This window comes from Staurois parvus, unplaced genomic scaffold, assembly GCF_062004578.1.
Source record: "Staurois parvus isolate SC_StPar_1 unplaced genomic scaffold, SC_StPar_1.0 ptg000136l, whole genome shotgun sequence".
Taxonomy (NCBI): Eukaryota; Metazoa; Chordata; class Amphibia; order Anura; family Ranidae; genus Staurois; species Staurois parvus.
This window is the reverse complement of record NW_028317932.1, coordinates 12,480,095-12,493,021: the sequence shown is the minus strand read 5'-3', so window position 1 is coordinate 12,493,021 and position 12,927 is coordinate 12,480,095. Positions and strand designations below refer to the sequence as shown.

The 12,927-nt window shown below is 39.2% G+C and overlaps 1 protein-coding gene across 1 annotated transcript in view; it reads right to left on the bottom strand.

Moving 5' to 3' along the window:
- Positions 1-5,107, bottom strand: part of IL6 (interleukin 6) — a 31,883-nt gene extending 26,776 nt beyond the window's left edge. The window contains exon 1 of the mRNA XM_089673218.1: positions 4,993-5,107. Coding sequence (XP_089529344.1) covers positions 4,993-5,107 — 115 coding nt within the window. The remainder of the gene's footprint in view (positions 1-4,992) is intronic.
- Positions 5,108-12,927: the final 7,820 nt, after the last annotated feature.

The window sequence follows — 12,927 nt, the reverse complement described above, 5'->3', positions numbered from 1 at the left end:
GGCGTCCGTGCCGGAAATGACATCACCTACGCATTGCGTCACCGCTCACGTGACTTCCTCAGGGTAACATCATTGGTCAACCATGCTTCCTTATATGGGGAAACTCCCTGACCAATCAAATCAATGGGCGGACTTACGGTGGCCATTTTCCTGTAGACCGCAATATATATATGATACTATCACTGTTTTGGCGGCAATTTTCCTGTCGACCGTAGATAGTATATACACCTACCGCTGTAACAACCACTCTGCTTGATCAACTATAAATTATACATGAACATACATAGCATCAAGCAAATCTAAACTACCAAATCCTACTTGCAGCCTGTGAAGACAAATAAAAACCAAATATACCTACTTATTTATGAAAACATCTAAATGTTAATACAAATGATACAACAAGCGGTGGCCATATTATAGTAGCCTGCATGTATAAAGATATTAATACAAAACACAACAAATATAAAACTTAAAAACAAAGTTGAATATATACCCCAGGACCTATAAACCCTATTAGTTTTAATGATATGCTCTAAATAAAAACTAAACGTAGTGACATAATCACGCTCCGCATCCCTCCATGCTGCGGTATCCACGAGGGGAGAGAAGCAAGTGATGCATCTCCATCTTGGATAAACATGAGGCAAGACGAAAAACCACTTTGCAATTACTCCCGAGACTTTTTTGGAAATCTTAAGTGGCTTAGTTCACTTCCACCGGTGGCAAGTACCTATTGAATTAAGCCGAGTCACATTTTACCAAGATTTTTGATACGGGATTGTTATATCTTATGTTGCAATTGGGTATTCAGTGCTCTCTCTGAGAGAAATTTTTGGCCTATTTAGGTGAATTAAGAATTATCTCATCAGTATATTTACGATATACGGGACATCTGCCCCATGAATTCCTAAAGGAACTGCACTTGCTCTCATTATAGAGGAGTTTTTGGAACCCATAATTGGGCACACTATAAGGAAGCTTGAGTGCTTGAATGCATAATAAGAGACTTTCATATTCAAACTACAATTTGTGGACTTTAAGGAGAAGTTATCTCTTGATTCTACCGCTACATGCATTCTTATGCCAATTTTTTCATCAGTGGGAAACCCTGGTTTCTATTATGGTAATGACATTTTATTCATCCAGCATATTGATATATTTCAATCATCACTTTATTAATTTATTTTATTTATTGTAGAAGCCTTTCCACTGTAATTTTTTGGATACTGGCCCATTGATATTGGCCATATACTGGGGAACCACAGTCTATCACTTACATGATGTTGTACATCCACAAAGAAGGTAATAAGATGCAGTTTTGTTAATTTTATTGATCTCTACTCAAGCATCCATTTAGTTAAAGGTTTAATTACAGTGACATAGCCTATATTCATATCTTCATGCATTCATTGTAAATTATTCATTCAATATCCAGGAAGTTTATTTCACATATCCTGACTACTCTAAATAAGGAACTGATAAGGAAGAATTGTACTTATATCTGGATTCTTTAAATGAACTTTTCATCTGATGAACACAGAAGAAGCTTTGTCTCCTTTATCTGATTTACTACCACGCATGCAGCTAAGTGGAAGACGCAGAACTTTTTTTGTTTTTGTTTGTATTTTTTTTATTTTATTCTTATGATTGCACACTGTTCACCATGATAAATGTCTACCTTTTTCACAATCTATGTGATCTAATAAATACAAATTTGCATTCACTAACTTAGTGATTATTACCCCGCATAAGATTTATTAAAAACCACTTTCTGGCAGGTCTGCACTAGTCAGCTGCATTTTGTTTTCAGGGACCACTGCCTCCCACCTAGTCCTACACACTTACAGGAGTTTACTAGTTTTGCGGAAAAGAGACCTATATATATATATATATATATAGTGGATAAGGACTTAGATAACTCACTGTCCCACAGTAATGACTTCAGATTCGATGGGGAAAGGGAAAACCCAGAGGATCCAAATTGCGCTTGATAAGCATGCCGCAATTGGATATATCTGAAAAACTGCTTATTAGGAAGGTGATACAAGGCCTTTAACTCATCAAATGTTCTCAAATATCCAGTATGTATAATATCCCCTAATAATGTAACTGTTTATTGATACCATTAAATCTAAGGGTTTAGTTTCGGTTTATGGTTTACTGTTGCTCAGGGGCTCTAGGCTTTAGCAAAATGGCAGCCTCCAGCAAGAAGAAACGGGAGCAATGCTGGAGGCAATTTACAGAACACACTAATTTTAGTAGCATAATTATTAATGTAGAATATGTTCCTTGCTAAAGAATATTATTTTTTATTAAGTTGCTTTGGGTAAAGTTCCTTTTTATTAAGTTGCTATGGGTAAAGTTCCTTTTTATTAAGTTGCTATGGGTTAAGCTTCCAGGGTGTGTAGGGCCTCCGCTGGGAAACAGACAAAAAAAATATGACATGGGCCTTAATTCTCTATTCTATCCAAAAGTACACAAAAATGTTTTGGTATTGCATACACTTTGAGTGTTATTTGTAAGCCTTAGGTTATTTTAGAGATAAGTTCTTGAGGGGTTTAATTGTGAAAGAGTATTGTAAAAAGATATCCAGTAGAAGCTCCAATATTACTGTCGTGACAGATAACTGGCAAGTTCCCCAGGATGCTTGTAACAGCCTACAACATGAGTGCCTTCAAAAACTGTACATGTACATAAGTGAATTGCTGTACACCAAACACTGAGGGTAGGTGCACACCATGACAGCACATGAATCGCACAAAAACACTCTGTGCGTTCCTGTGCCATTCAGACCACATGCCAAATACACTTCTTTTGCAATCTGCTGCGGGTGTCAGTAGAAAGGTAACAACACCCCAAACGCAGGTCACAAATGCAGTGCATTTGCCTGCACCTTCCAGCACTGGATCGCATCGTATTTTTGTATCATGCAATCCGGTTACAGTGCATTTTAAAAAGTAGTGCATGCAATACTTTTGGTGCAGAGCGGTGCGATTTTAGCCCATTCAAAATGAGTGAACTCAAATGACACCACACAAAACTGCACGTGAATCACATGAGTTCCTGTGCGATTCATGTGTGGGCATGGTGTGAACTGGCGCTCATTTAATTTCTTTTTTTGTGATTTACTGATCTTTCTAGGAAGTTTGTTAAATTAATAAAAATATTCATTGCATTATTTTTTTAAAGCAAACTGTTTTACAGCAAATATCACACACATACTCAGTATTACTGGAAAGAATATCATTAGAAGAAACCATATCAGACTTTTTGGTAAGACTACAGAAGAAATTACGTCAGTACTATTTTTACAGTGTGACCCCAGCTTAAGTGTTACATGCTGGTTTCCACAATAATAAAGATTCAATGACATAAAAGAGGTGTCAAGTTTTCTTTAACATTTGGATGCCAGTAAGAGGCCAGTGATCCTGGCACTACTATAGAAATGACCACATATACAGTATAGTGTAAGAACCAGCTTCAAATGGTAGAGCATTAGGGACGCAGCCACTCGCCTAATTCTTCTTTTTTTAAATTACATGCACATCAGCCCTCCTGATTACACTTGCAGTGCTGCTGCTCTGGCCTCAATCCTCAGGTCCTTGTCTTTCTCTTCCAGATAGTCTTCTTGCACACACTCAGTACATTCACCTAGCAGCTCCTTGCTATTCTGACTCGCTTCTGTCTCCTAAGTGGGGCCCTCTTGATTTCTGTGCAGAGACCTCCTCTGTCTGCCAGGATTGAGCCCAGAACTATAGTGTTGTCTCTAATAAAAGCTCTGCACATTCCTCTACAATTGGTGAGCTGGTTGCCTGCAAAACTTGATCCCAGAATTGGGGACTTAATCCCTCACATGTCTCTACAAAATCTCTGGACTCCAGGTTCCAAACCAGGTTTAAAACAAACACAAGAAGAAAGCATACCAGCCTAGTGCGTTACCATAAGACTTTAATGAATAAAAAGAAGAATGCCAAACTACTCACAAAAAGGTCAGTTGCATGTATCAGTTCAACAAGCCATCGGAGGCACGTCCAGCCACCAGGGCACAGTTTATGAGTTTCGAGAGTGAGACCCTCTTCTTCAGAGCTACAAACCAGGTTTTAATAACCACTGATGAAACTAAAACAGTTTCTCCCAATGGGCCGCGCACCCTGGAGCCCTTCAACCTGCCTGTATGAGGACTATACTGTTACAGTAGGTATAATCTGGTATATCACAATCACCTGCAGATACAAATATTTATGATATGAAATAAAGCCATATGGACACTTTCAGTATGAGATGCTTTAAGAAATTGTGGATAAGCAATGAATTATTGGCTGGCAAATTATAAATATTTTCACATCGCATCTCACTTTTTTCAACCAAGATTCCAAGACATTGTATCTGTACACCAAGTAACTCTATGAATAACTGCTAGTATACATGAGGTGATTGTAGCCGTATTAGTGCACTTGCAACAGAAACAACTGAGTACTATCCGTGATACCTTTTTTATTTGCACTAACATACAATTTTCAGGACAAGCTTTCAGGGTATGCCCCCTTCTTCAAGGTCCAAGCAGTACTCAAAAGTACTGCTTGGACCTTGAAGAAGGGGGCATATCCAGAAAGCTTGTCCTGAAAATTGTATGTTAGTACAAATAGAAAAAAGTATCATGGACAGTACTCAGTTGTTTCTGTTGCTAGTATGCATGAAACACGTGTAGATTTCATTTGCTTGCTCTACCTTGATTTTTTGGAATAAAAGGTATTTGTATTGAAAGTCTTCATAATGATGTTTGTTTGGTCTTTATATCCAGTACTGTATTTCTTTATTACACCAGAAGCACTACAGGTCTAAAAAATAGAGCACACAGGTAAATCCTCAACCTACCCAAGACACAAGGCTTCAACTATCTGACTTTATGACTTTCAACAAAAAATACACTCTGTAATAAGCAGATGCTAACTGGGGTTAATTTTTTTCTGCAGGTAGGAAGTGCAGCCTTACACTTTCCCTTCAGATGTCCACTTGTGCCAATGTCTTGTAGAAGAGGGTAATAAAACTGGAATCTTGAGTTTTGCTCCTTCAAAATGAACACCATAGCTGGCCTTAACTGTGCCATCGTCTGAGAGTACTGCTCCACCCCACAGGAAAGAAACTTTCAACTGGTTTCAATGTTATTTCACACATTTCCAAGTGTGATGACTTTAGCAAAGTAGGAAGAAAGGAAGGGAAGACAGTCCGAGACAAACCAGTTCCTGTCTTCTGGATAATGGCCCCTTTCTGGCATTATTGGTTTACTGCCTACAGTTAGAATTGTATTTATAACATAACACAAAGGAACCCCCTCTCTGCTCCAAAAACATTTTATTTTGGTTCTGGCTACAGCAGGGAAGCATACAAGTAAATTCTTCATTGCTGTTTGTTTCCCCATTGGGGAGATCTCCCCCCCTTAGCACAGAAAGTAATGGAAAATATGTCCAATGATGATTCAAACAACAACAAAACCCTTATGCAGAGTGGGGAAATAATACATCACTGTTGACATTTTAATTACTACAGTATCTTTCTGCCTTGGTAACCCCCACTCCCTCATCTTTTGTCCTAGTGTCACAGGGATACAACCAGGGGTGGACTGACCATTTGGAAACTCGGGCACTGCCCGTGGGCCCTGGGTCAGTAGGCAGCCCCATGAGATGCCCCTTGTACCTTTTTCATAGGCTTTTTTGAGTTTGGGCAAGGACACAGGGGTCCCATGACCCCCTATTGCCTGGGGGCCCCATGAGTTGTCAGTCCACCCCTGGATACAACATGAGGGAAAGTCATTTCCAAGTAGTCATACCAATAGCAGGCTGATAACAGTTCCAACCACTTAATTCAGAATTAGTTTTGGGCTTTTAGGACCTTTTGTATTACCAGCCATAGGAATAGAGCTATTGCAGGTTACGTCTCTTAAAAGCAGTCGGCTTGGCTAAAAAGTTTGTTAAATTAAAACAAAGCAAGAGGCAAAGTTTAAAAAAAAAAGGGGGGGGGGTGTACCATACTAAAATGTTGCATGTGGCACCATATAGCCTAAGGTGATCTCAAATGACTTTCTGGGTCTAAAATTCAACAATGTGGTTCCAGTATTGCCTTATTCTATTTCTAGATCTTTGGTCAGGTTTTGGATAAGCATTGTTGTCATATTAAACAAACACAGGTAATTAAGGTGGTATAAAAAAAAGTCCAGGTAGTAATAATAGAGGAGAACAAAACAGAATCATCATATTTACAAATGCTGGGGTTGCTATGTAAAAATGAAGAAAAGGAACATAAAAGTCTTGTCCACAGCAACTAATTGGATCACATTTTTTTCTGGAACAGAATAAGAAAATGAAAGCAAGAATGTGACTGGTTGCTTTGAACAATTGAGTAGTTTCTTTTTTGTTTCTCCTCCTGTTTCCAGTTTCACAAGGGCAGTGACAAAAGAAAGGAATCTTTCTTTGATTGCATTTCCTTTGATGTGGTCACAATTCTAGAATAAGTATTGCAAGTTTTCTAGGAGACTTTGATTTAATGACGAATGAAACTCTTACAACATGTTGCAGTTATGCTTTTCATCCGGTTAAGGTTTAAGAAGAAAGGAAATTGAGCGATATATTGTTGATTCAGAGTTTTGGGGCAGTGCCAGCGTTTGTGTTAGATCTGCAAATGTAAAGTTTTTGAATACTTTATATACTATTAATCATCCTTCTGGCTTATATGCTATGGGCTTGAGTTGCTAGCAATCAAAAAATAAAGCAGTTCCTATACGATTGTTTTTGCATTATAATGTATGATTCTGTTTTCAGTTAAATTATTTTGTTTGTGTATGCGCAAAAAAATGTGGCATTTACTGTGCTGGTCATAGGGCTGTTTTGCTTAACTGCTTCCCTGCACAAAATCATATATATATATGTGATTTAACATTTCCTTGTAGGGGGCGCGTGTGCGCTGACATTGGCGGCTACAGATGTCGATTACCTGGTCCCAGCCGGAGATTTCCCGCCAGCATCCGGCGATCGCTGAGTATCACTGACAGGGGAGACACCTGTGTGTAAACAACACAGGTCTCTCTCCTGCCAGCAGTAACATACTGCCGTATATTTCTCCGCACAGCAGAGAAAGACACAGCAGCATGTTTCCCTAGTAAAACACACACAGCACACACTGTAAAACAGCACACAGTTAACCCTTGGATTTCCCAGTGCCATTAGTACAGTGTCAGTGCTTTTTATTAGCACTGATCACTGTATTAGTGTCATTGGGATGTCAGTGGCGGTTAGTCAGTTCCCCCCAGTGTCAGAATGCCCGCTGCAGTGCCGCAGTCCCACTATAAGTCGCTGATCACCGCCATTACTGGTATAAAAAAATTTGTCATATGTACAGTAGATGCTATAACTTTCACGTAAACCAATTTATTTACATGTATTGGGATTTTGTTTTCGCAAAGACGTAGCAGAATACATGTTTTCACAATTTCTTTTAAAAATTAAGAAATTACATTTTTTTTTCACAATTTTCTTTTTTAAATACTGCCACCAGTGCAGTACAGTGTCATCGTATAACTGGTGTGACAATGATCAGGGACACTGACTGGTGAGAGTATTTTAAATAAACATGAATACTTTTTTGGGTTTATTTAAAATATTTTTTTAAAATATATTGTGACCAGGGAAGTACAGTGCTACCATATTAACACTGTACTACTCTCGGGGGGGGCGATCAGGTTTGTTTTTTTTTTCACATTATGATCACTTATAAACAGTGATAATCACTGTTATAAGCAACCATTTGTTATGAATGAATCCTTTCATATCACAGCTAATCACATGGTACAGAAGGTCTGTGATTGGCCCTGTCTGTACCATGTGATCACTGACCAATCACAGCTAGCAGCACAATAGTACATATGGAATGGCTATGAATGGAAGCCATCCATTGTGTACAATTGCCATGTGATCTGGTGCGATTGGTCACAGCAATCAAATGGTACCATCTGTCTGTCAGTGTCAGCTGTTTGCTCGTACCTCGTACAAGCAGACAGTTACTAAATGATATGAACCATCAATAAACTACCTTGAGCGTTCAACAGCCCCCTGTTCGTTCATAGAGAACTACAAGCCAACATTCACAAGGACTGTTGGTACTTGTAGTTCTCCCATTCACAGAACGTTTTGAATGAATGATGTGGTTTAACTAAAACAAATTTCATTCTATTGCTCTCAGCTTCCTCCAAATCTCCAAATTCCCCTTTGTTGCTGCTGTGGTCTGCCTTCCTGTTAGAGGGTGGCTATGTTCCTTCTTCAAGGTCCTACTGTAGGTTGGAATGTAGCTACCCTCTCTTGCTCACTCCTGAGATGGACTATTGGATGTGTAGTGTGCACATAGCAGTGTACATGGCCAAAACTGTCGTGAGAGCGGATAGGAGAGGTTTAGGAGCTTACAGAGGACGTTACAAAGAGGCAGAAAAATACAATAAGAAACAATATCAAAAAATAGATTACATTGCCATTAAGTAGTGGATGTGTATGGATTATTTTTGCAATCAGTTTTATACACATGCAGGTCCTTGCACTACATACTTGTTAGTAGATGTATAGGTGACTGTACAATCAGATTGTAACATGTTTAGTGAGTTTTAGTTGGATAAAATTGGATTTTAAAAGTGCAATGTGTGCGACCAGTTTTAATAATAAAAAAAAATGTTCAGCTTTACAAGTCATTGCTTCATACAACTTTGTAGGACTATTCTGAATCCTATATTAGGACTTCTTTACCATTCCTGTAATGTGTGTTTACACTGTTCCAAATGCCCAGGCAGAAACTTTAAAGTGGTTGTAAAGTCAGAAGGTTTTTTACTTTCGTGCATTCTATGCACGAAGGTAAAAAACCTTCTGCATGCAGCTTCCCCCCCCCACCATCCCTCTCACCTGAACTCAATCTTGATCCAGTGATGTGAATGAAAGCCAAGGTTCTTCTGGTTTTCTTCCTCCTCATTGGCTCAGATACAGCAGCAGGAGCCATTGGTTCCTGCTGCTATCAATCACAGCCAGTGAGAAGCCAGCTCTGGAGTACCTCCATAGCAAGCGGCTTCTTATGTTGGGCACTCGGAAAGTCACCAGGAACGCTGTTGGGGGACCCCAGAAGAGTGGGATTGGGGCTGCTCTGTGCAAAAACCATTGCACATAGCATGTAAGTTTGTTATTCAAATAAAAAAATTAAACCTTTAGAATCACTTTAAAGCTCCCTCCCCAGCAGCACTGGCTTTCATGCATGGGGAAAACACAGGTTTAGTCTACATTTGATTTACAATAGGCAGATAGACTGAGTACTTTGAAAGAAGAGTTGCTCCAGAGCTTAATAAATGAGGTGAAGCTTCACTTTGCAAAGAATACCTAATCAAATGCAAGGAAAAAAATGCTTGCACACAATTGGATGATAGAAATACTAGAGGAAAGGATGAGAAACACTGGCCTATACATGTGCTTTTTGATTTATGGCATGTTTTCTTATTGTTTAAAAAAAATGTATTTAAAGTGCTGAGAAATATATATTCAAATCTATCAACTATTTATAATTTAATTCTTGAAAGTAGATGAGTAAATTGGGGCAGGCTTTAAGATCCTGTACATATTGAGGTCTCAGTGATCTCAGCATGTACAGTCTGGTATTTTATTACTGAATGCTACAACATAGAAACATTTCATAATAGCTGATAAGAGACTGCACAGAGCATAATTTTATTTTTTAATGCAGGTGTCAGTCACATCTATTTCTTCAAGAGCCTGAGAGCCTTCAATATGTCCAGACCTTGGAGCGGTGCACAGAAGTCAAAGAAGAAGCAGAAGTTGGAGGAAAAACTATGCAGAATTCCAAAAATAACTTTTTTTTGTACCTACAAGTGGATCTTATTAAGAACATGCTAGTACATCTTCTCAGCAAGGGATTCCTGCTCAAAGTACATCTGAATTTGGCTCTGAAGCTGATGCAGTGGAGTCTTCTGATCAACTTACGCCACTAGAAACACCAATGCCCAAGGAGAAGGAGAAACAAGGCCTATTCAGAAATATTGGTTTTCTGCCTAGATTCTGTACTGTGAAAATGCAAGAACCTACTGCTGCAGCAGTTGATATGCTGTCAGAATCTGTGGAAAAGTCTGGTTTTATGACTGACATTGGATTGTGGCCCAACTCATCTACTCTTGAGATGCGGGAGTACTGGTCCACAAATGGGAATTTGGCAGTGAGAAAACCTCTGGAACAACTTAGAAATGAAGGGTTTGCTAAACCATTTAAAGATGGACGTTGCTGTACTGTAGATATGTTTATGTGCAACTGTCCAAATGGAGACAAGGTTGAACAGAAGTAGCTCTGCTACTCAAAAACACAGGCAGAATCTACTGTTTTGACTGTAAATGGTTAATTCATCATAGGATGCATTTTCCAATGATGGCTTCAGGGACAGGAAGCATGCCAGTGAACAAATTTCATACCATGAGCAGTTTTAAAGCCATATTCATGCTGTGGTTAATACAGCCAAATATTAAAAACTGATTGACTATGAAATGCAACAACAGACTGAAGAGCTCACAAGCTATGGTCAAAACCTAGTAAAATGTTTGCTTAGTGTCATAATTTTTCTTGCCGAAAGAAGATTGGCTTTTAGAGGAGATGACCAAGTTATTTGATCCGGACACAATGGCAACTATCTTGGTATTCTGGAGTTATTGTCAGAGTATGATGCTTTCCTAGCACAGCATATCCAAACAAAGGCAAACAAGGGCAAAGGATGTACAAGCTATCTATCAGCAAATGTCTGTGAGGAACTTATTACCGGAGGAAAGAATTTAGAACCTGTCATCAACTGGGTTAAAATGGCAAAATACTACACGGTATCTGTAGATTCATCTGAAGATTATTCCCATACTGATCAGCTCCCAGTGATTTTGGGATACTTAGAAGAAAATCAACCTTTGTAACCTTCTTACCTTCGACAGGGCATAAAGGAGAAGAAATGGCAAATGCGCTCCTAAAATTCCTTAAAGTTTTACTAAACCCAGGACCCTGCATTCACTATATCTGGTCTCTCACAGTACATACAACATGGAAATGCAATTATTTTAGTAAATATAAACTGTTAAATACCTTTTCTCATTAACAGTTCAGAACAGTCTTGTGACATCAGCAGAGCACTGGTTAAAGCTTGTAGGAGGAGTTTTCTTTCTGCTCTAGGAGGATGTGAAAGTCCTAACCCTCTGTTTGGACAGTACTGATTGGCCCTGTGCTGATAAAATGCACTCTCCCAAGAAAAAAAAATCCTCTAGTAATACACACCAAACTGAGCATGTGCATGTGACTACGGATTCAGTCTGTATCAGGTGGTCATTTCAACAAGAGGAGGGGCAGAGAAGAAAGGATCAAACAGCCTTTTTACACAATACAAAAGATTAACCCCTTACGTTCCACAGTGAGTATAACAAGCATGTTTTACTGCATATACAGACTGATCTTACTGTTACGGGTTTAATAACACTTTAATAGTTTTGGACTTACCATTCAAGAACGCCGAGGACAAAGTTACGACAATGCAAGCAACATGTCTTGTTACTATAAGGGGATGCAAGCAAAAATTGTTAACCTGAATAAATATGCTAAGTACATACCTTGTTTTGGATACTCGCTAAACCTTGTTGGAAAGGATGCTGCAAATTCATGTAGTGAGGCTGTCAAGTTTTTAGTTTTCATACAAGTTCTGTATGCATTCTTTACTAGCTCAACCAGGCTCTACAAGCAGCTTAAAGACAAGTTTGATGAGAAAGTCCTCTCTGTGTCCATGCTGAAAAGCAAAGTGACACATGTTGGTCATGTCGTGCTGATGCTTGTCAGGCACTAGTCCATGACTATGAAAACATAATGGACATTTTGTTGTAAATTTCAGCTGACTGTGAAATAAGGTCCAAGTGCTGTAATACTGCAAAAGGCTGTTTGATCAGATGAGCAAACTTCAGACTGGGATTTTTTCAGAATTCTGAAACACTGTTTTAAAGCGCTTCAACAACAGCAAAACTTTGCAGTCCGTTCAGCTCAACCTAACTTCAGCAATTGGCATTTTAAAATCATTAAAAGATTTTATTAATGAGCTACATACTAAATATGATGTATTTGAAGAAGCTGGCAAGCGTCTCACAGATACTGAAGAGTATACTATCAAACACCATAATTTTCAATAAAATGTCCATCAGCAGTCACTTGACTATGGACACAGTGAGGAAGCACACTTAACACCCAAGGAGACCTTTTATGCTAAGGCCTTTCCCCCATGTGTTGACAAACTTTTTGTGCGTCTGGAGCAAGGGCGGACTGACGACTCATGGGGCCTCCGGGCAATAGGGGATCATGGGGCCCCTGTGTCCTTGCCCACACTCAAAGCACACCCAAAAAAGCCTATAAAAGGTACCAGGGGCATTTCATGGGGCCCCCTACTGACCCGGGGCCCTCGGGCAGTGCCCAAGTGCTCAAATGGTCAGTCCGCCCCTGGTCTGGAGTATCAACTAGGAGCTTACAGTGAAGTGTGTGATTTATTTGGATTCTTTATAAACTTTCCAGTGCTAGACTTTGATTCCATCAAAATTGCAGCAGAAAAGTTGTCTGTTTTCTACAAGCATGATCTGAGCACAACCTTTGGGGACGAGTTAATTCAGTTTCAGTCATTCGTTTCTTCATTTATTGATGAAAAACCCAAGAAAATGCCCTAGAAAATGTTTGCCCAACATGTTAAAGATGGCCCCGTTAATAGATTATACCTGCTTAGTATCCCAAAAGTTTTTTGTTTCTCATAAGATCTTCTCTCTCCCCACTGGACTGTAGACCAGAAATGGGTGAAAAGAGGGCATTCCAAAAAACATGCAGGACAGTACCCCTG